This window comes from Oncorhynchus keta, chromosome 6, assembly GCF_023373465.1.
Source record: "Oncorhynchus keta strain PuntledgeMale-10-30-2019 chromosome 6, Oket_V2, whole genome shotgun sequence".
Taxonomy (NCBI): domain Eukaryota; kingdom Metazoa; phylum Chordata; class Actinopteri; order Salmoniformes; family Salmonidae; genus Oncorhynchus; species Oncorhynchus keta.
The window spans coordinates 26,141,474-26,164,946 of NC_068426.1; the positions used below are offsets into that span (position 1 = coordinate 26,141,474).

Sequence of the window (23,473 nt, forward strand, 5' to 3'; positions counted from 1 at the left end):
GACAACGACCCGAAACACACAGCCAGGAAAACTAAGGAGTGGCTCCGTAAGAAGCTTCTCAAGGTCCTGGAGTGGCCTAGCCAGTCTCCAGACCTGAACCCAATAGAAAATCTTTGGAGGGAGCTGAAAGTGCGAATTGCCCAGCGACAGCCCCGAAACCTGAAGGATCTGGAGAAGGTCTGTATGGAGGAGTGGGCCAAAATCCCAGCTGCAGTGTGTGCAAACCTGGTCAAGAACTACAGGAAACGCTTGGTCTCCGTAATTGCGAACAAAGGTTTCTGTACCAAATATGAAGTTCTGCTTTGTATCAAATACTTGTTCTCCCCACTGTATGTGTACGAGTATGATAAAGCCCCAGGGAGATAGATGGACAAGATTAAAGCCTTAATGCTATGCAGTCGTATGTTACGTAATGAACAGAAGTGAAGAAGGAGAAACATATGTTTGACCTGCCTGCTTGTAATGAGATTGTTGGTATATTAGGGGTGTGTGCGTGCGTGTTTGTGTCCATTCCCCAGGGCTGTTGAGAGATCACGCTATCATTTCAGCTGAGCAGGGAGACTATGAATCGCATTACATGCAGCAGAAACACACACATACACTCTGCAGCCCTGACCAGAGAAGACTCACGCTACCATTACCGCACAGCGCAGATACCAGGGAGGAACAATCTAATTAGACTTTATTGCATTACACTACTCACATTCATACATGCAACACACACAAACACACACTGAAATAGCAGAAAGGGCAAACATGATACACACACACACACACACACACACACACACACACACACACACACACACACACACACACACACACACACACACACACACACACACACACACACACACACACACACACACACACACACACACACACACACACACACACACACACACACACACACCAGAGGGAGGTTATCACATGACATAGCACTCAATCAGGAAAACAGAGATCAACTGTCTCCCCTCTTACTTTCTCCCTCTCTGCCTTCTCTCTGCCTCTCCCCTGCCTTTCGTGTGTGTGTGTGTGTGATGTTTGCAGGGCTGCTGTTAAGGGAGAGCCATCGACTGAAGGATTAGGTTTGACGGGATACTGAGGCTGAATTAATTATATGTTTGTGATGATGTCTTGCCCCTGTGCGTGTTCGACTTTGTTTTTCTCCAGTGATAATGGCTCCAGACATCCCATCACAAGACCTACACCACAAGATCTCTGTGTGTGAGCATGAGTTTGAGAGAATCCATGAGTTTGAGAGAATCCATGTGTTTGAGAGAATCCATCTACACTACAGTCTCCAAAAAGCACAATTATCACCCAGCACACCAGCCATGGGCAGCTGCTCACTTGCATAACAGTTGCTATTTTTAAGCATCTTATTGGACATAGCGGAACATCTGAGCTTTTTCCTTCTTCTTACCATTGTGGGAACATATTAAACTGTTCTACATAAAGCTGTTTTAAACCAAAGCCAAGAGGTTTAGGTAAACATGACAGGCAAGGGCAGCTGATTAGTAACATGTTAATGGGGAAAGAGAGAGAGAGAGAGAGAGAGAGAGAGAGAGAGAGAGAGAGAGAGAGAGAGAGAGAGAGAGAGAGAGAGAGAGAGAGAGAGAGAGAGAGAGAGAGAGAGAGAGAGAGAGAGAGAGAGAGAGAGAGAGAGAGAGAGAGAGAGAGAGACAGAGAGAGAGAGACAGAGAGAGAGAGAGACAGAGAGACAGAGAGAGTAGTTTTGCATTAGTAGCATTTGTATAGCATCACTACTATTTCTGTTTGTGTTCAGTATTGTTTCTATAAGTAATGAAATCAGTGCTTGGTTTGGGATGATGCTCAGTGTGTGAGAAAGAGGAGGGAGAATGAACAGGAGAGAGAATGAGAGAGAGAGAGAGAGAGAGAGAGAGAGAGAGAGAGAGAGAGAGAGAGAGAGAGAGAGAGAGAGAGAGAGAGAGAGAGAGAGAGACAGAGACAGAGACACAGAGAGAGACAGAGAGAGAGAGACAGGGAAACACAGAGAGACACAGAGAGACAGAGAGAGAGAGATCCATCCTCATTAGAACTTTGAGCCAGCCCTTGTGTCTGCCTGTAATGTGATTTCCACTGGAGTGCATGGCCCCTCTGAGACACACACACAAACACATTGCTTACCTCAGTCATGTGGATGAGATAGAACTTCAGCTCTTCAGCACGATCTGTGGAAGGAACAAACAAATGATTGCATATCATCAATAATTATTGCTGTTACAGATGTATAGGTTGCCGACCACCCACACATCCTGGCTCAATACTTTGAGGCATACATCACTAAAGACATGCTGTGTCTCCAGGTCCAGATGAATAGCTTGGATCACCTCAGAGGCCAACCTAGATATCCTATCACCCTGTTTCCACAGTCTTCTCTCAGGACCACTATATCACTCTCTGGTGACAACTGGAGGTGACAATCTGACAGTGGTGGTGACACCTCCCATGATGAGTGGCCCAGTCCTGCCCACAGGACAGATATGAGGAGGTGTGAGGAGGGTGAGAGAGAGAGAGGAGGAAAAGGTGAGCTTGCGGGGTGTCACTGTGTGTGTGTGTGTGGTGTGTTTTCTAATAGCTTGTCTCTCCCTGAAGATCAAACTGGAAAAGGGCTTTGCCCCAGACTGAGGTTTATGATTAACTTCGGTCAAGGAAAGACAGGAGCAATCCATTCCCTCCCTCCATCCAGTTCTTTATTCACTCCATCTGCTCTGGGAAAGAGAAATGGCTGCCAGGAGGGGCTAATAAAGATCCGTAAGCCTTGACAGTTATCGGCATTACCTCCCACCCACCACACCTATACACAGCTAGGTAGCTCAAGATCCAAGGCGAAGTCCGATGTCCATCCAGGTACCCATGACATCGGGGATGACTTAAAAAACGTCCACTACAGGCAACGGTGAGCAATATTACTATCAATTAGGATTGCGGTTTACTAAGGCATTGTGGACGGGGATGGCAGAAAGGCGTGAACCGCAAGGTCCTGCTCCGAGTGTCAAATGTCCAATCCCAGTGCTCGGCACTTGTTCTTTTCCATTTTTTTTTTTACCCTATCCCAAACCATAACCCTGTACCTTAACCATTCTGAATTCATGCATAAACATAACCTTCAAAATGTGCCATTTGTGGGCAAACGTCGGATTTTGAAGTGAGACTGAGAGATTTTTGCCTAAACAAACTGTGTGTGTGTGTGTGTGTGTGTGCGCGTGCGTGTGCGTGCGTGTGTGAGTGAGAGCTGAGTGCGCATCTGTGCGACTGTAGTTGTGTGTGTCCCAGTCCTTGTGTCTTCCCTAATGGAATGAGACAGGCTGTGATGGTGTGTGATGGGCCCACCTGCCTTCATGTCTGCTCCTCTCTAACTCCAGGCCGTCAACCTGTCTACACTGTCTACCACAGTGACAGCAATGTCCAACAAGGAGGAAACTGCAGCAGGATACTGCCTATGGCCTTACTAAGTCTGTGTGTGTGTGTGTGTGTGTGTGTGTGTGTGTGTGTGTGTGTGTGTGTGTGTGTGTGTGTGTGTGTGTGTGTGTGTGTGTGTGTGTGTGTGTGTGTGTGTGTGTGTGTGTGTGTGTGTGTGTGTGTGTGTGTGTGCACCTGCCTGCCTGCGTTCGTGCATTTGTGTGTAGGTCAGAGAGATAAGGAAGGGCACTAGCCGTAGCAGACACTACTCTATTGTCATTTGCCAGGGGAGATTCCAGACAGAGATATATTGAATCAATATAGATTCTGCTGTGCAGCATTGTATCCCACAGGGACACTGACCACATGAACACATTCTACCCTTGACACTACAGAGGTCATGCCCATCCCCAAGGGTCGCTGTAGACACACCTACAGTAATATGTGAAATATTACTATATTATAAAACTGTAGTTTGGGTCCTGGATGCTAATTGGCTGAAACAGCATTTCAGCCATTTGTATATCAGACAATATACCACAGGTATGACGCAAAAATACGTGTTTACGGTTCTATTTATGTTGGTAACGAGTTTATAATAGCAATAAGGCATCTCTGAGGTTTGTGGTGTACATAACACGTCTAAGGGCTGTTTACAGGAAAGAACATCCCTTAGCTGTGGTATATTGGCCGATACCACACCCGCAATATACCACATTCCATCAGGCCATATTGCTTAATTACAACTATACTATTACTATACTGGTACAATACTGTTACGATCACTCTAATTACTGCAATAATGAGCATCCATATTGGTCAACCATAAATAATGCCACCGTTAAATGCATTCATTACACGAATAGCCAACAGTAGAAAGAATCTGAATGTATTTTCTGACTGACTATAACGAATACATCCATTAAGGGGTATTCGTAAAGGGTTATTGATTTGACATGAATCACGGTCTACAGACCTGTCAAGATATTGAACAAAAACACATTTCTGATCCTACGCCAACGTTGGTATCACAGCTTCAGCACAATATTTACTGACTAAGTAACATGTTCTGTAAAATAGCAAGGCACTCAAGCTTTCGTGACGACCAACGACCTCCATTTCTCCCTACATGCATGTCCATACAGTTTACAGTTATTTCATCTAAAATCTCTCCCACCATTCACGACTCATCTCATCACTTAGGCAGTAATGTTTTTGTGACACTGTAAATGTACTGTATATCAAATTAGTATTTCAAAAATAAACTGCTTAATCTTCATTGAACACAGACTTCCATGGACAGACACTGTATCACTGGGATAACCCTCTGGGGCAGCCGAGCGAGATTGTAAGACTTTCAATTCACTTCGCTAAAAAAACACACATTTGTCAGGTTGGCGCTCAAAGAATACTGTATCTCCTCACTGCAATCTCAAATTTGCGGAACCAGATCAGAATGCTTGTGATTCTCCCAACTCAACAGCAGAGGTCACTCTTGCATTTGTTTTCACAGATGCAGGAGAGTCATCTGAGTAACATCAAGACATCATCTACTGCACCCAAGGAGTTGGATCACAGCATTTATGGCCAATGACAGCTTGATACTACTGTGGTGATTGGTGATACTAGGACAATTCTAGTCATACTTTAACAACGTATAACTTGTAAACCTTAATGAAGCCTTCATACTGCCTTTATAAGGCCCATAAAAAATGCTATAGATGCTATATAGGGTGTCGCAACAGGCCTCTTTTATGTGATGTTTTCCAAATGACAAATCTTTTGCTTGATGTCCCTGTGCTCTACACGTACACCCAACGGTGTGCATGGGTGTGGTTTGTGTCTGTTGTGGTGCACTGGTCTCTCTTAGAGCCTTCTGTCCTTTCCACGCTCCACACCCTTGTCTCTATAGGAGATGACACGGTCACAGGAAACCCCCTGTCCCACTACCACCCCACTCACTCACTCACTCACTCACGCTCTCTCACACACACACACACACACACACACACACACACACACACACACACACACACACACACCACCCTCGTTGGAACAAACACAGTCCCCGGAGCCTATTTCCTGAGTGGCCTACCGTACTAAAATAACAATGACAGGTGGGGTGGGGTGGAGATGCACCCTCCTTGTACGCCCCCCTTCCCAAACACACCCCCCTCCAAACCCACTGATCACTTCCTAATCCGCTGTGGTGGAGGAGCACCACAGTGTAGTGCAGAGAGTGACCCATAGACCTCTATATCCCCCTTCTGTGCTCTGGGTCTCATTAGCAAATGTAATGCAATGCAATGTAATGTAAAATGTTGTCATCTGTGGGTTTAAATACATATGCTAACCTCTCCCTAGCCTGACCATTAGCTCACTTCATATGTCACAGAAGGTGGCCATATACTGGACTGTTGAATGGTAGAACTTTTTTAATATGATATTTCGGAGGGAATAAGTCAAATTTAAAAGGATAGAGAGAGAAACAGACAGAAAGGGTGATGGGAATTTTATAAACATTTCCTTTGCAACTTTCGTAGAAATCCAATAGCTGTGTGTGCTGTGGCCATCTTCAAAATTCAAACCAGTCCTCCGTGAAAGCAATTCAGTTTGTCCTTCTGTTACGGTTAATCTGTGTCCAGGAAATGGCATCTTTGTGTGTAGTTAATTCCCTTCAAATAAGGTCTGGATTATTTACTGTTACTATTACTTACCATTCTAGGTTAACAAGCTAACCATTAAGCTACATCTGTTATAATGATATCAATGTTATGGTATGTAACGGTGGTAATGGTATAGGGTAGGGTTTAATGGTAAACATCACTAATCACACTACAGAGCAGTTTTCTAATAATCTTAATGAAAAATATGACTGCCCGTTTACAATTATACTGAACTAAAATATAAACGCAACATGTAAAGCGTTAGTCCCATGTTTCATGAGCTGAAAGAAATGTTCCATACACACAAAAAGTTTATTTCTCTCAATTGTTTTGCACAAATTTGTGTAAATCCCTGTCCCTGTTTCTCCTTTGCCAAGATAATCCAAACACCTGACAGGTGTGGCATATCAAGAAGCTGATAAAACAGCATGATCATTACACAGTTGCACCTTGTGCTGGGGACAATAAAATGTGTAATTTTGAAACACAATGTCAGAGATGTCTCAAGTTTTGAGGGAGCGTGCGTGACTGCAGGAATGTTCACCAGAGCTGTTGCCAGAGATTTGAATGTTAATTTCTCTACCATAAATCGACTCCAACGTCATTTTAGAGAATTTGACAGTACATACAATCGCAGACCATGTGTAACCATGCCAGCCCAGGACCTCCACATCCGGCTTCTTCACCTGCGGGATCATCTGGGACAAGCCACCCGGACAGCTGATGGAACTGTGGGTTTGCACAATCAAAGAATTTCTGCACAAACTGTCAGAAAACATCTCAGGGAAGCTTATCTGCATGCTCGTTGTCTTCACCAGGGATGTGACCTGACTGCAGTTTGGCTTCAGAACTGATTTCAGTGGGTAAATGCTCACCTTTGCCACTGGCACGCTGGAGAAGTGTGGTCTCCACGGATGAATCCCGGTTTCCATGGCAGACAGCGTGTATAGCGTCATGTGAGCGAGCGGTTTGATGATGTCAAACGTTGTGAACGGAGTGCCACATAGTGGCGGTGGAGTTATGGTATGGGCAGACATAAGCTAAGGACAACGAACATAATTGCCGTTTATCTAACGCAATTTGAATGCACAGAGATACCGCGACGAGATCCTGAGACCAATTGTCGTGCCATTCATCCGCCGCCATCACGTCATGATAATGCACAGCCCCATGTTGCAAGAATCTGTAAACAATTCCTGGAAGCTGAAAATGTCCCAGTTCTTCCATGACCTGCATACTCACCAAACACCGCCCATTGAGCATGTTTGGGATGCTCCGGATTGACGTGTACGACAGTTTGTTCCAGTTCTCGCCAATATCCAACAACTTCACACAGCCATTGAAGAGGAGTGGGACAACATTCAACAGGCCACAATCAACAACCTGATCAACTCTATGCGAAGGAGATGAGCTGCATTTAGGCAAATGATGGTCACACCAGATACTGACTGGTTTTCTGATCCACCTCCCTGCCTTTTTTTAAAAGGTATCTGTGACCACCAGATGCATATCTGTATTCCCCGTCATGTGAAATCCATAGACTAGAGCCTAATGAATGTATTTAAATGGATGAATTTCATTATATGAACTGAAACTCAGGAAAATCTTTTTCTTTTATTAGGGTTGCCACAACATTTTAGTCCCTGGCCTATTTCTCCATCAAAATGTTGGACTTATAGGGAAAGTCTTCATATGAGAATGGCACCATAGGGAAAGCCCTCTCAGAGAGCTGCCACTTGTTGGACTATTCAAGGAGAGTTGGGTTGAAGAATTAGTTTGCATGGAGAAGGTCAAACTGGATTGCTTTCATGTAGGACTGACTTGAATTGTGAGGATGACCCAGGGGGCAATGACAGCCCCCTCTCATTGAAGCCACGGAAGTTCAAGGCCGACCACGATATTGCAGGCATTGTTTGCAGAAAACATGATCCCCCATTGTAGTGAAAAATGTATATCTTTCTTGGTCAATCTTATTGTAAATAACATTTTAAAAATATGAAGACAATCATGGGACAAATAATTGCCTCTAATACACCAGTTGTACATCCTTGAAACGATTATTTTTTAAATCAATCACAGAAGAATTCAGAAGGATAATTTAGGTGCTAATGGCAGCCTGCAGTACCCCAGCCGGCCTTCAACTTGAGTTTTTCAATGAGAGGTTGCAGCACTGAGATAGCCTGCAACAAACATCACTTCCTAGAGTAGCTCAAACTGTGCATGTTAATGTCTTCATGAGACGCCAACTTCATTTGGCTTCAGTACGCTATTGAGTCTCCACTGGTGTCACGTGATCGATAGCTTTGTCCATTCATATATACAGTCATCGGGATGACCACACAATTTATTTTCATCATGAAGAAAATGGATGGGTTTTCTACCCAAAGTTGCTAAGGACCTATTGGGATCTATTTAATAAACACAAGAGACCAGTGAAATGGATGAATGAGTGTGACGGTGTAGCAGGAACAGCAGCATCTCATGGCCAAAACATAATATTTTCACTCTACTTTATGGGAAATAATGCAAGTGACTTCAATTACACATTTCCACAAATGTTTAAGCCATAAACCACGGTAATATGATATCTGGGTGAGAGTGACTAAGAAAAGTTTAGATAGCTCGACTAACTAGACTAATTTACCAGTCTAAATAAGATTAGCTGACATGGGCTAATTGAGTGACTGTCAGTGAGTGACACATAACAAAGGGAATATGCTGATGCACAACCACATTTCGAAACGGCAGCTCGTGTATTCTAATAATCTAACGCCTCAACAGTAACTTGCGACACCGACGGATTAGTGTTATTATATACAGTATATATTTTTTTTAATTTAATAAATGAGGTCCGGACCTCGGTGTCCTCATATGTAGCTATGGCTCTGGTCATGTGAGATGTCTTGAGGTGAAAGAAACTGTCACGCCCTGGTCGAAGTATTTTGTATTTATCTTCATGTATTGGGTCAGGCCAGGGTGTGGCATGGGGTTTTTGTATTGTGGTGTGTTTGTCTTGGGGTTTTGGTGGTGGTATTGGAATTGTAGCTTAGTGGGGTATCTAGCAAAGTCTATGGCTGTCTGGAGTGGTTCTCAATCAGAGGCAGGTGTTTATCGTTGTCTCTGATTGGGAACCATATTTAGGCAGCCATATTCTTTGAGTTTGTCGTGGGTGATTGTCCTTAGTGTCCTTGTTCCTGTCTCTGTGTTAGTTTACACTAGTATAGGCTGTTTCGGTTTTTCGTTTCGTTCTTTGTTTTGTAGTGTTTGTATTTTAGATTCGTGTTACCTTTTGTTCATTAAACATGGATCTACACGCTGCGTTTTGGTCCGACTCTCCTTCACCACATGAGAACCGTTACAGAAACGCACACCTGTTTAGGCGAGTTGCTGGCCAGCGGAGTAGAACACCAGAAGAAGAAAAGGAGAACACTCTAGGAGCTCAGATGCAATCATTTAATAACCAACGTTTCGACAGACAAGCGGTCTTCATCAGGGTATAATGACAAACACTTCGGGTCACTAATTTAAATATAGTTTGGAAGGACACACAGGTGTCTGTAATCATGGCCGGGTGTGGCTTGCTGTCATTGGTTAATTGACAGATAGAAATAGAGCATGTAATAAACATGAATGGACCAAAGCCTACGTTGAGATCGAAGGTTTGTTGGTTATGTCGAAACGTTGGTTATTCAATTATTGCATCTGAGCTCCTAGAATGTGAGGCCTGTTCTTTTTCACCTGTGAGAAATGACATATTTAATGACATATGAGCTTCACGTCCCCTCAGGCAAGGATGGAGGAAAACAGCGTGGATGATGAGATAGAATAGGTAGATTTGGAGAAAAAGAGAGTGGAGAGAGAGAGAGAGAAATACGAGAAAGACAGAGATAGAGAGAGGGGGGAGGGGGAGTAGAGTAAGAACAGATATTACAGTTTTTCTCAATTGCTAAAACACTAAAACCCGAGAACAAAGTTCTCAGTTGCCTGGACTCATTTAGCTAATTATGCAGACTGTTGTCAATACCTTAAACCATTTCACATGGTAAAACACATTTGCAGATCTCACTTAGACTTTTCAGCAAAACTCTAAAACACATTTTCATTCTCAAAACACATTCTGCACTCTAATGCACACGTCATCCATACTGGTAAACACAAGTGGCAACAATCAAATACAAATAGAGAACATATGTCATTGATTGAACACAACCACTCAAAATTGATTTAACCTGTTTCAAATGAGGCGACACAACCAATATAAGCCAGTTCAGAGAGCAAACAGGTTGTTGAAGGTGGGGAGGAGAAAGTCTGAGAATGGATACTGTAGTACAGTGCATTGTAGGCTGTATACTGTACAATAGACAAATTGTATGGCCCTGAACATTGTGCTTTCAATTTATTAACAGAACTGACTGCTCAATAGATTTTGACTGGTTGCAGGTTCATATCAACAAAGAACAAGAATTACAGTATCACAGGGACAAGTTTGTGAGATGCAGGGTGAAGTACTGTAAAAATAGGGGTACAAGGAGGAGGAAGAACAGAAAACAAAATTGCAAAGAGCAAAGCAGAGTAGTAATTTCTGATCAATTTTGAGCTACTATGATAGAACCTGTTTTCATTCAACAAAAGACAATGACGGAAAAATATGACTATTTTTGATAAAAAAATGTACTTCTGCCTGAGGATTGTATGTTTTGAACAATGTGTTTTCTATTTTTCGGTGTATTGTTTACTGACTGCTTGAGAGTGTATATCATTTTGATCACTTTGTTTATGATTTTGAGAGCAGTGTTTTATTTTGAACACAGGTAAAACTGTTTTGAGGCAAATGTTTCATTTTGCAAGAGGAGTCCGAGGTTATGTAAATAGTACTTGACGATGAGGTTTTGTGTTTAATGTTTTCAAGAAATGGAGCAAGGTTTCAGAAATTGTGTTGTAACAATTGAGAAAAACTGTAAAGAGAGCTGAGGGCGAGACATAAAAAGTGATAGATGGGCTTTCTAAAGTGCGTCACAGAACCTACAGTATATAGTTGCAGTGAAGGAGCAGGACAGAACACAGAGACCTGAGAATATTGTGATTCAGTTTGGGCTCCACACTGTCCAACCACAGCTGACCGATATGACTGGACTGTCTGCCACCTGATGCCTGGGTACGTCAACAGATTTAACTTGTGTGTGCATATGAATGTGTATATGCATACACACACACACACACACACACACACACACACACACACACACACACACACACACACACACACACACACACACACACACACACACACACACACACACACACACACACACACACACACACACACACACACACACACACTAGCACCCAGCCAGGTCTGGCCTACTGTAACCCCGGCCCTCTCCATATCCTCTCTACATTATACACACAGGCAATTACAGTAAGAGGTATTTATTTGACTTGTAGTGCTTTGTTATACTGTGGGTCAAACTATTCTATGAGAGGTACCAACTCAGTGGAGTGTTTATATAGCTGAGAAACAGAAAGACAAAGCTCCGGGGTTTGGCTCACATTCAGCCTAAATATCCCACTGGAAGTCTAACTCACTATTACTGGGCGATAAAAATAACAGTACATAGTAGTACATACACTACATTGCCAAAAATATGTGGACACTCCATTAACTTAATGGATTTGGTTATTTCAGCTACACCCATTGCAAACCAATCACACAGCCTTGCAATCTCCATAGTTACATTGGCAATAGAATGACCTTACAGAAGAGCTCAGTGACTTTCAACATGGCACCGTCATAGGATGCCACCTTTTCAACAAGTCACGTTGTCCACTTTATTTGCTCACTAGCTTTAGAGCAATGACTGGCAGTCTATAGTAACTGCTAGTAGATACCATAGACTTCCAGTCATTGTGCTAATGCTAGTTAGCATTATCTCTAACTTCTTTCATACTGGATGCAGAGACATAAAAATTGTATCCATGAGTCCATCTGACTGTGGGGAAGTAGATAAAGGGCTTCGTTGCCAAAATCCCGAAGGATCCCTTTAAGTCTACAAAGGGGTCAGGTCAACAGGGTTAGGCCTATGGGGTTGAACAGGGTAATAAAGGGGTTCAAGGAGTTGGGATCATGTCCAATAGCATCAGGGCCATGTCTAAGGTTTGTGTGTAAGGGTTGAAACACTGACCGTCCTGTAGCCGTAGTTGTCTGAGGAATAGAGGGTTCTGTAGGACATTACATCTCCCTGGTTCATCCTCTCTGGTCACAAGCATCAGGTCTGTATAGATGAACACTGTCACCTAGAGAGAGAGAGAGAGAGAGAGAAACCTAGCTGAAAATATCTTCTTGCTAAAACTCGACATCACAGCACTGTGCATGCATTGCAAAACAGTTTACATAGGCGCACAACACACATTTACTCTTTTGACAAATACACGCGCGCGCACGCACGCACGCGCACACACACACGCTTACTCAAAACTGCCCTTCTATGTCTATCCTCCAAATTGTACACACTTTCCACTCAAAATAGATGATAATCTTTGACAGTCTTTTAAAATGTTTGATAGATGATCATCTTGACAGTCTTTTAAAATGTTTGATAGATGATCATCTTGACAGTCTTTTAAAATGTTTGATAGATGATCATCTTGACAGATAATCTGGTTAGTGGAGGACTTGTCACCCTGTCATGTCAGAGTAGTTGTCTATCTGGTGTCAGGGACAGACAGGGATCAGGATCAGAGCAACACACACACACACACACACACACACACACACACACACACACACACACACACACACACACACACACACACACACACACACACACACACACACACACACACACACACACACACACACACCCCTTCCCAAAGTGTCTTTGTAGCGGTGTTCAACTGCAACCTTCTATGCAACAGGAAGTGTAGTTCACACAGGAACACAGTGCACTGTGGTCTCTAGACCATCACTGCTTTAGCGATTCCCCCCTAAAGATGACATTTGCATCTTATGTGCACACATGACTAATCCAAACCCTAGCTAGTCTAACTTATTAATGTGTTTACTTAGTATTCTTATGACCCACTAAAGGAAAAACTTTGCTAACAGAGAAATATGAAGGTACAACCATGAGTCCATAATTCCTTGCGATTGAAGCATTTTAAAGCGCCTGAATAGATCAACAATACCAATTATAGCTGGTACATGTTTAGAGGGTAGGGGATTGTGGAGGTTGGGGGGTAAAGAAATTGGGGGGGGCTTGCGTGTGAAAGAAGAGAAGGACAGGACACACACACTGCCTTCCCAAACTGCTTTCCTTCCTGGCCATAGGATGTGTGTTTCGGGTTGTGCTGTGTATGGGGTGTGTTTTTGGCAGAGGTACTTCTCTGTCTCTTGCATGTCAGTGGGTGGGCCAAACAATGAGGCAGGCAGGAGAGAGGGACACCCATTGTTAAGCCTAAACAGACTGGGTGACCCGTCCTCTAGCCCCTTTATACCCTACGGTCATGTTCCAGGTCTCAATGGTGACTGGACAGGTGCCAACTAAACACAGTAGCTTCTATTAGATATGCGTGTCACTTTCTCACCATGTGAGCACATGCAAATACTGCACGCATGGAATTCACAGGAGGTTGGTGGAACCTTAATTGGGGAGGACGGGCTGGTCGTAATGGCTGGAGGGGAATAAATGAAATGCGATCAAATACAAATACACTATGTGTGTGTGTGTGTGTGTGTGTGTGTGTGTGTGTGTGTGTGTGTGTGTGTGTGTGTGTGTGTGTGTGTGTGTGTGTGTGTGTGTGTGTGTGTGTGTGTGTGTGTGTGTGTCAGTCTCATGTATTTTCATCTATTAGCAGCAGACCACAGCATTAAACAAGGAACACACTCAGTAAATCCCTTCTGGGCAACACCAAGGAAGCTACAGAAAATGTCTTGCATCAGACACATCAACATTGCACAGCAATGTGTGTCTAGGCTATGTGTGCGGGGTGTGTGTGTGTGTTCAGTGCATGTGGTTTCTATGCAGATCAAGAGGATGCTGAGGGTCTTGATGTTGTGGTCTATGTATGTGTGTGTGTGTGTGTGTGTATAGAAAGCCTACAACCCGTGAACTTTTTCCCCACATTTTGCTGCCTTAAAATGTAATCTAAAAATGGATTAAATGAGAGTATTTCCTTACAGATCTACATAACCTATTCCACATTTTAAAAGTGAAAGAAAGTTACAGAACATTCCCACTACTACGTGGTTGATACTTGGCGGAAGCACCTTTGGCAGCAGTTACAGCTGTGAGTCATTTGGAATACGATTCTACCAACTTTGCACAACACTTAGGGCAACATATATCCATTGTTTTGGTCACAATTGCTCAAACTCATTCAATTTGGTTGGCAGTCATTGATGAACAGCAATATTCAAAGCTTATCTCTGATTTTCAAGCAAATATAAGTCAGGACTGAGACTAGACCACTCAGGAACACTCAACACCTAGTGGAAAGCCATTCTGGTGTGTCTTTGGCATTAACATTTGTGTAATTGTCTCACTGAAAAGAAAACTCTATCCCAGGGGTAGGTTTTCAGAAGACTGAGGTGGGTTTTTCTCTAACTGAGGTGGGTTTTTCTCTAACTTTTGATCTGGGCTTTGCACCTTTCATATTTATTTGGATCCTGACAAACTCCCCAGTTGCTGCAGATTACCTATAGCATGACTGGCACCACAATTACAAAAATCTAATTTAATCCTGCTTTAGATCAAATTTGAAGGCAGCAAAATGTGAAAAAAAGTTAAAGGGGTTGTAGACTTTCTGTAGGCACTGCATGTGTGTGTATCTGTGTGTAGGTACTGTATGTGTGTGTATCTGTGTGTAGGTACTGTATGTGTGTGTATATGTGTGTGTGTGGTGGGGGGGTGCCCAGGCAGAGTGTACAGTGGGCTATGCATCACCAAGGTAAAAACTGTAATAGCACAGATTATTTACAGATTACTTATTGAAACAGGGAGAATCTGCAGGGATGTCTGGCCCCATATTGACTATCTACAGCGCAAACACGAACTGTTAAATATTTGTCCTCAAGCCCCAGCCAGCGCCCACAATTACCAACTCTGACGCTCTGAGCCAAGACCAGGGTTTGGAACCAAAATTGTTTCCAATTGTTTCGTTCTGAACAGAACCAATTATTTTTGTCCGTTCCATTCCACTGTTCCGACCAGCAAAATAAAATGATGAATCGGTTCGAACACCAAAATGTAAAGGTTTATGGTTCCTATCCGTTCCCTTTTAAATCTCTGAAATCAAATTAGCTCAACATTAAATTACTTCACACATCAGTGCAGATAGAGCAGCTCGCTATGGAATGAGCAAGCTATAGTTGTTTACATGCGCGATGGACAACCAGGTGCAGAGCGCAAGATGAGACTGAAATTTTGCGGGTGGGGAGAGAGAGTTTGAGGAGGAGGCTCAACCCATTATGACATGTATTATATGAATCAGGCCCACATAATTATACCTACGGAGGAGAGGCTTCTATGAAGGAACTTTGAATGCCTTTGAACTTCAGAGAGTTGGTGGTCCTTCTGTAGCTCAGTTGGTAGAGCATGGCGCTTGTAACGCCAGGGTAGTGGGTTCGATCCCCGGGACCACCCATACGTAGAATGTATGCACACATGACTGTAAGTCGCTTTGGATAAAAGCATCTGCTAAATGGCATATATTATTATTATTATTATTAGTTGGACCAGAGCTAGCTAGATGGCTAACAAGCTTGTGTGTGCAGAGCGGCACCAGAATTAAAAACACGTCTTACCTTTTTATAGTTAATAATAAATCCAATGTGGAACGTGATAACTATAGTGTCCTTAAGTAGTGTTGAAAAGATGAATCCATTCTTCTCTCCCTAATTTCTGAATCACGCATGTAACATCAGTAGGCTGCAGTAGCCTAACCTTCACAGGGAGGAAGGAGCACATTGCCTACACACCACTGGCAAAGATTTTCAGCTGGCAGGCAAACACTGGAAAATGTGTCTGAGTGACCGAGTGAGAGCTCTGGCATAAGCGCCTTGTTTCATTTTTTTTGTGGGACTGAAAAAAATGCCCTGAACTTAAAATAAAGTTATTAACCGGTTCTCATGCTTTTTGAAAAACGGTTCTGTTCCAGAACAATATAGATCACTTTCATTCCCGTTTCTGAATCTGTTCCTCTTAAAATGTAGTTATTTTCCAGTTTTCGGTTCTGTTCCATGAACTGTTTCAACCCCTGGCAGAGACACAGTGTGGAACTGAAAAGCTGATCTGACATAATGAAAGGGGGGATATAAACTGTGAGGAATTGGAAGAGAAAATACATTTCCTCATAGTACGAACGTAGTATTGTCCATTTTTATCTACAGAAGACACACACACACACACACAGCTAGATGACAAGACCTTATCAATAAGATCAACACAAACCCACAGAGCAGGTGATCCGAACCCAGCCCCAACCCTCTCCTTCCCTCTCTCTTTCCCTCCTCTCCTCCTCTCTGAATGTCAAGAAGACTCAAGTCAACAGGGTCAGAGCTGTTTTTAAAACCAGCCGCCCACCCTACTAAAAACCCCTAAAACCACAGCTGATCTCTTTTGGCTTTCTGTTTTAGGAATGTCACTCCAGAATAACCTGTCAGGATGTGTGTGTGTGCATGCGTGTGTGTTTTAGAGAGAGCGAGAGAGGGTCAAACACCCCTTCTGCCAACCACCTAGCAACCATCCTGGATGGTAAACAGGGTTGTCCTGGTCTTCCTCTCCCAGACCCCTGCCAACAGACGCCCGCCACTCCCCCACGCCCGCCACTCCATCACATTTCCTGGACAATATTATCACAATGGCTGCCCAGCTTGTCATGGCTTCCCTCTCTCACTCAGCTCCCTGATTCCCAGAGAATACAGGGTGGATAACACATCGTTATGTGTGTTAAATACAGTATCCACCCTTGTCCACCACAACCTTGCATTGTAGCTTTTCACTAAAGCCAAGGCCAAACCGAGGTGCTCACCCTCAACCACCAGTCTACAGAATATACTGTAGGACTTACAGGCATTTACAACGACAAGGGTAAATATGGCCAACATGTAATGTATTGCTCTTTTTGAAGCGTTCTCAATTTTTGGGGAGATATAATATAATTTATAACATATGAGAGAGAGAGAGAGACCATATACATTTAGTAAATACTGTGTTTGATTGAAACTACTGTCAATGAATCATCAATCAAAAGAAAGTCCTCCAGTCCATTGTATTGAAGCAACCATAAGCAGACAACAATAGAGGAAGTTCTGGAGGCCAAATGGTCCTTCCACTCTGATAACACTACACAAAGGTCAGGAGACGTGACAGGGGGAACGAGAAAGAGAGAGAGAGAGAGAGAGAGAGAGAGAGAGAGAGAGAGAGAGAGAGAGAGGTACTAGGGGCCACAGAACTGCATCATTCCTCAGACCTGTGGGTCAGGACCCACTTGTGGGTTGCGGCAGGGATCCAGGTGGGTCGTGGGATGACATTGCAAATTTTATATATACAGTACCAGTGAAAAGTTTGGACACACCCACTCATTCAAGGGTTTTTCTTTATTTTTACCATTTTCTACATTGCAGAATAATAGTGAAGACATCGGAACTATGAAATAACACATATGAAATCATGTAGTAACCAAAAAGTGTTAAACAAATCAAAATATATTTAATATTTTAGATTCTTTAAAGTAACCTTTCTTTGTCTTGATGACAGCTTTGCACACACTTGGCATTCTCTCACTTCATGAGGTAGTCACATGGAATGATTTTCCAACAGCCTTGAAGGAGTTCCCACATATGCTGAGCATTTGTTGGCTGCTTTTCATTCACTCTGCAGTCCAACTCATCCCAAACCATCTCAATTGGTTTGAGGTCGGGTGATTGTTATTGTGGAGGCCATGTCATCTAATGCAGCACTCCATCACTCTCCTTCTTGGTCAAATAGCAAATACAAAGCCTGGAGGTGTTTTGGGTCAATGTCCTGTTGAAAAACAAATGATAGGTCCACTAAGTGCAAACCAGATGGGATGGCGTATCGCTGCAGAATGCTGGGGTAGCAATGCTGTTTAAGTGTGCCTTGAATTCTAAATAAATCACAAACAGTGTCACCAGCAAAGCACACCCACACCATCACACCTCTTCTTCCAAGCTTCACGGTGGGAAACACACATGCGGAGATCATCCGTTCACCTACTCTGGGTCTCACAAAGACATGCCGGTTGGAACCAAAAATCTCAAATTTGGACTCATCAGACCAAAGGACAGATTTCCACCTGTTTAATGTCCATTGCTCGTGTTTCTTGGCCCAAGCAAGTATCTTCTTATTATTAGTGTCCTTTAGTAGTGGTTTCTTTGCAGCAATTCGAACATGAAGGCCTGAATCACGCAGTCTCCTCTGAAGAGTTGATGTTGGATCTTGAACTTCCTGAAAAGGCCACCCCCAAGTGGTAAGGGTAGGTAACAACACATCCACCACGCTAATCGACAACAAAGGGGCCCTTCAGGGGTGCGTGTTCAGTCCCCTGCTGTACTCCCTGTACACTCATGACTGCATGGCCAGGCACGACTCCAACACCATCATTAAATTTGCTGATGACACAACAGTGCCTGATCACAGACAGCCTATAGGGAGGAGGTCAGAACCCTGGCCGTGTGGTGCCAGGACAACAACCTCTCCCTCAAAGTGATCAAGACAAATGAGATGACTGTGGACTACAGGAAAAAGAGGACCGAGCATGCCCCCATTCTCATCGACGAGGCTGCAGTGGAGCAGGTTGAGAGCTTGAAGTTTCTTGGTGTCCACATCAGCAACAAACTAACATTGTCCAAGCACTCCAAGACAGTCGTGAAGAGGGTATAACAAAACCTATTCCCCCTCAGGAGACTGAAAAGATTTGGCACGGGTCCTCAGATCGTCAAAAGGTTCTGTAGCTGCACCATTGAGAGCATCCTGACTGGTTGCATCACTGCCTGGAATGGCAACTGCTCGGCCTCCGACCGCAAGGCACTACAGAGGGTAGTGCGAATGTCCCAGTACATCACTAGGGCCAAGCTTCCTGCCATACAGGAACTCTATACCAGGCGGTGTCAGAGGAAGGCCCTAGAAATTGTCAAAGACTCCAGCCACCCTAGTCATAGACTGTTCTCTCTGCTACCGCATGGCAAGCCATAAGGTTCCTGAACAGCTAATCAAATGGCTACCCAGACTATTTGCAGTGCCCCCACCCCCCACCCCCTCTTTACACCACTGCTACTCTGTTGTCATCTATGCATAGTCACTTTAATAACACTACCCACATGTGTCAGGATTTGGCCAGGGTTGTTCCGGTTTTTGGTCACTAGATGCCCCCATTGTGCCTTTTGACCTTTTTGTTTTCCCTTGATCCCCATTATTATTTGCACCTGTACCTCGTTTCCCCTGATTGTATTTAAACCCTTTGTTTTCCTCAGTTCTGTGCTCTGTGTTTGTATGTTAGCACCCAGCCCTAGTACTCTTGTTGATCCCGGTGGACTCTCTTGTGGAATTCTGTTTTTTTTGTTCTTGTTTGTTTGTTTTTTTGAGTATCTTTTGAGGCTTTTTGTGCTTTACCTTCCACCTTGTGGATTTACCTTTTTGTCTTGGAGGATTACCTTTGTTCTTATGGAATTCCTTTTGAGGTTGTGGAGTTACATGTTTTCCTGAAGAACTTCACTTTTTTCTTCATTAAATACACCGTCTCAAGTACTGCTGTGTCTGCCGACTATTCGTGGCTCAGTTGGTTAAGTGACTGTTTCTCACTCCGGAGACCCGGGTTCGTAACCGGGTCCTGACAACATGTACATACTAACTCAAATAACCAGTGCACATTGACTGTGTATTTGTACCCCCCTGCATATAGTCTCGCTGTTGTTATTTCACTGCTGCTCTTGTTACTTTTATCTCTTATTCTTATCTGCATTTTTTGAAACGGCATTGTTGGTTAGGGGCTCGTAAGTAAGCATTTCACTGTAAGGTCTACAGTAAGCATTTCACTGTAAGGTCTACACCTGTAGTATTCGTGACTAATACAATTTGATTTGATTTGAGATGCGTCTGTTACTTGAACTCCATGAAGCATTTATTTGGGCTGCTATCTGAGGTGCAGTTAATTGCCGATTTCTGAGGCTGGTAACTCTAATGAACTTATCCTCTGCAGCAGAGGTTATTCTGGGTCTTCTTTTCCTGTGGTGGTCCTCATGAGAGCCAGTGTCACCATAGTGTTTGATGGTTTTTGCAACTGCACTCTCTTTGCTTCTTTGAGCTGTTCTTGACATTATACGGACTTGGTCTTTTACCAAATAGGGCTATCTTCTGTATATCACTCCTACCTTGTCACAACACAACTGAAATTAATTTTTATCAAGGCAAATCTGTTAATTGAAATGCATTCCAGGTGACTACCTCACGAAGCTGGTTGAGAGAATGCCAAGAGTGTGCAAAGCTGTCTTCAATAAATAAATGAAATCCTTTGAATGAGTAGGTGTGTCCAAACTTTTGACTGGTACTGTATGTATATACCATGAACAAAAATATAAATGCAACATGGGACAATGTTGAAGATTTCACTGAGTTACAGTTCATAAGAAAATCAGTTAATTGAAATATATGCAAATAGGCCCAAATCTATGGATTCCACATGACTGGGAATACAGATATGCATCTGTTGGTCACAGATACCTTTAAAAAAAAGTAGGGGCGTGGATCAGAAACTCAGCCCGTATCTGGGGTGACCACCATTTGCCTCATGCAGCCAACACATCTCCTTTGCATAGAGTTGATCAGGCTGTTGATTGTGGCCTGTGGAATGTTGTCCCACTCCACTTCGATGACTGTGCGAGGTGCTGTATATTGGTGAAAACTGGACCACGCTGTCGTACACATCAATATAGAGCATTTCAAACATGCACATGTCTGGTGAGGATGCAGGCATGGAAGAATTGGGACATTTTCAGCTTCCAGGAATTGTGTACAGCTCCTTGCCACATGAGTTCTGTACATTATCATGATGAAACATGAGGTGATGATGGTGGATGAATGGCATGACCACGGGCCTCAGGATCTCATCACGTTATCTCTGTGCATTCCATTTGCCATCGATAAAATGCAATTGTGTTCGTTGTCCATAGCTTCTACCTTCCCATACCATAACCCCACCGCCATCATGAAGCACTCTCATCACAATGTTGACATCAGCAAACCGATAGCCAACATGACGCCATACATCTTCCTAGTACGGTTGAAACCGGGATTCATCCGTGAAGATCACACTTCTCCAGCGTGCCAGTGGCCATCACATTGAAGGTGAGCATTCGCTGAAGTTTGTTACGATGCCAAACTGCAGTCAGGTCAAGACCCTGGTGAGTATGACCCTGGTGAGCACTCGGATGAGCTTCCCTGAGACGGATTCTGACAGTTTGTGCAAAAAGTCTTCAGTTGGGCAAACCCACCGTCCCATCAGCTGTCCAGGTGGCTGGTCTCAGACGATCCCGTAGGTGAAGAAGCTAGATGAGGAGGTCCTGGGCTGGCGTGGTCACAGGTGGTCTGCGGTTGTGAGGCCGGTTGGATGTACTGCCAAAAATCTCTACATTTACATTGGAGGTGGTTTATGATAGATTACATTCTTTGGTAACAGCTCTAGTGGACATTCATGCAGTCAGCATGCCAACTGCACACTCCCTCAAAACTTGAGACATCTGTGGCAGAACAAGGTGCACCTGTGTAATGATCATGCTGTTTCATCAGCTTCTTTATATGCTACACCTGTCAGGTGGATTGATTATCTTGACAAAGGAGAAAGGCTCACTAAAAGGGATTTTTGCTAAATAAGCTTTTTGTGCGTATGGAAAATTTCTTTAAATGTTGCATTGATTTTGTTATATTGTTTGAGCATAAGAACACAGCATTAGAATAGCAGGAAATTGCCTTTAAAAACTGCAAAAATGGTCTGTGTATGTTTTTTCACCTGCTGTGCAATTAACTGTTTGAGCAGACATCTTCCCCCAATGTGTCTCTTTCCACCTCTCTAGGGGAGGAGAGGAGAACAGAAGGGAGGAGAGAAGAGTAGAGGAGAGGAAAGGCCAAGAGAAGAGAAGACAATAGTGTAGAAGCCCAACGCAGCGCAGCAACCACCCACAGGTTTTCTAAATGCTGTCTCCTCCTCTCTCGCCTCTGTTCTCTGCTAGTAGCAAAACCACAGACAGAGGAGACATAAATAAGTTCTCAGTCTACACCTTGTATCTGGGTCTCTGCCCTTTTCCTGTCACTGGGAAGGTATTTTAGAACATTGACAAGGGCTGGGGAAAATCTCCATAATGCATTGCACAAACTCTGACAGTCAAACCGAAACACTCTCACGGTTGTAGAATATGAACCACAGTTCAAAGAGTTGTGTCGTATTCTCGCAACTTGTTACTATCTTAAATACTCTAACTTTTACAACATTTACATCTCCCATCTCCCATTTTACTGATCCTGATCTACACACACACACACACACACACACACACACACACACACACACACACACACACACACACACACACACACACACACACACACACACACACACCTTCTTAGTAGCCATTTACCTTAATGGAGAGGTGCTTGCTCTCGTGGAGGATCATCTCCTCAGAGACCACCAGAGTCCGTGTGGGGTTACACAGGTCCAGAGGCTACACACGATTGGGTGAGAGGGTAGATTTAAGGGTTAGATTAACATTGGATTAAGGTTAGATTAAGATTAGGCAACATCCTAGGAATTAAATGAAGATTACATTATACAGGGCAAAATACTGCTTCTAAATATTACTTCAAACACAATACATTCACTAATGCCAGTACACAATATTACAGCCAAAGTAATTAATACTGAAGTCGATACACTGCTATTACAGCCCAATATCATTCGCAACACTCCTAAATATCACTCAATAGAGAGAGAGAGGTATAGATAGATACACATGTTTCAAGTACACAAATATTTGGGATGGATGTTATAAGTACACGAGGGAGCATGTGGCTACAGTACCATCTCCATTTTGGCTCCAAGCTCCATGCCCCACACCAAAGGGAACAACACAGGCTCTGCAGCTGGCGGCTCTTGTGTAGCTACAGTCGCTCCAGTCTCTACAGAGATCCTCGCCGTGTGAGCTGTGACTGCAAGGAGTCTGTGAGCCGCTCTATAAGGGTCTCGCACTGTGAGAAGGCGCTAGGCTAAAAGTGCTAGTGCTGCGGGTTGGTAGCCACATCCTCTTGTGGACCAGGGCTAGAGAGCCCACAGGGCCGTTTCACTGTGTCTCAGAAGGGTGCAGCTGGGTGACT

General features: G+C 43.6%; 1 protein-coding gene across 8 annotated transcripts in view; it reads right to left on the bottom strand.

Moving 5' to 3' along the window:
* LOC118385286 (regulator of G-protein signaling 3-like) overlaps window positions 1-23,473 on the bottom strand; it is a 249,205-nt gene that overhangs the window by 137,327 nt on the left and 88,405 nt on the right. For 4 of the 8 annotated variants that reach the window (XM_052521181.1, XM_052521182.1, XM_052521184.1 and 1 more), the window contains 3 exons: window positions 22,741-22,824; window positions 12,275-12,386; window positions 2,152-2,195 (listed from right to left, as the gene is read on the bottom strand). The exons of 2 other annotated variants lie outside the window; for them this stretch is intronic. In XM_052521181.1, coding sequence (XP_052377141.1) covers window positions 2,152-2,195; window positions 12,275-12,386; window positions 22,741-22,824 — 240 coding nt within the window. Of the gene's footprint in view, window positions 1-2,151; window positions 2,196-12,274; window positions 12,387-15,894; window positions 16,053-22,740; window positions 22,825-23,180; window positions 23,282-23,473 lie in introns of those variants that run through there. 2 more of the 8 variants (XM_035772288.2, XM_035772289.2) reach the window with 2 other exon arrangements.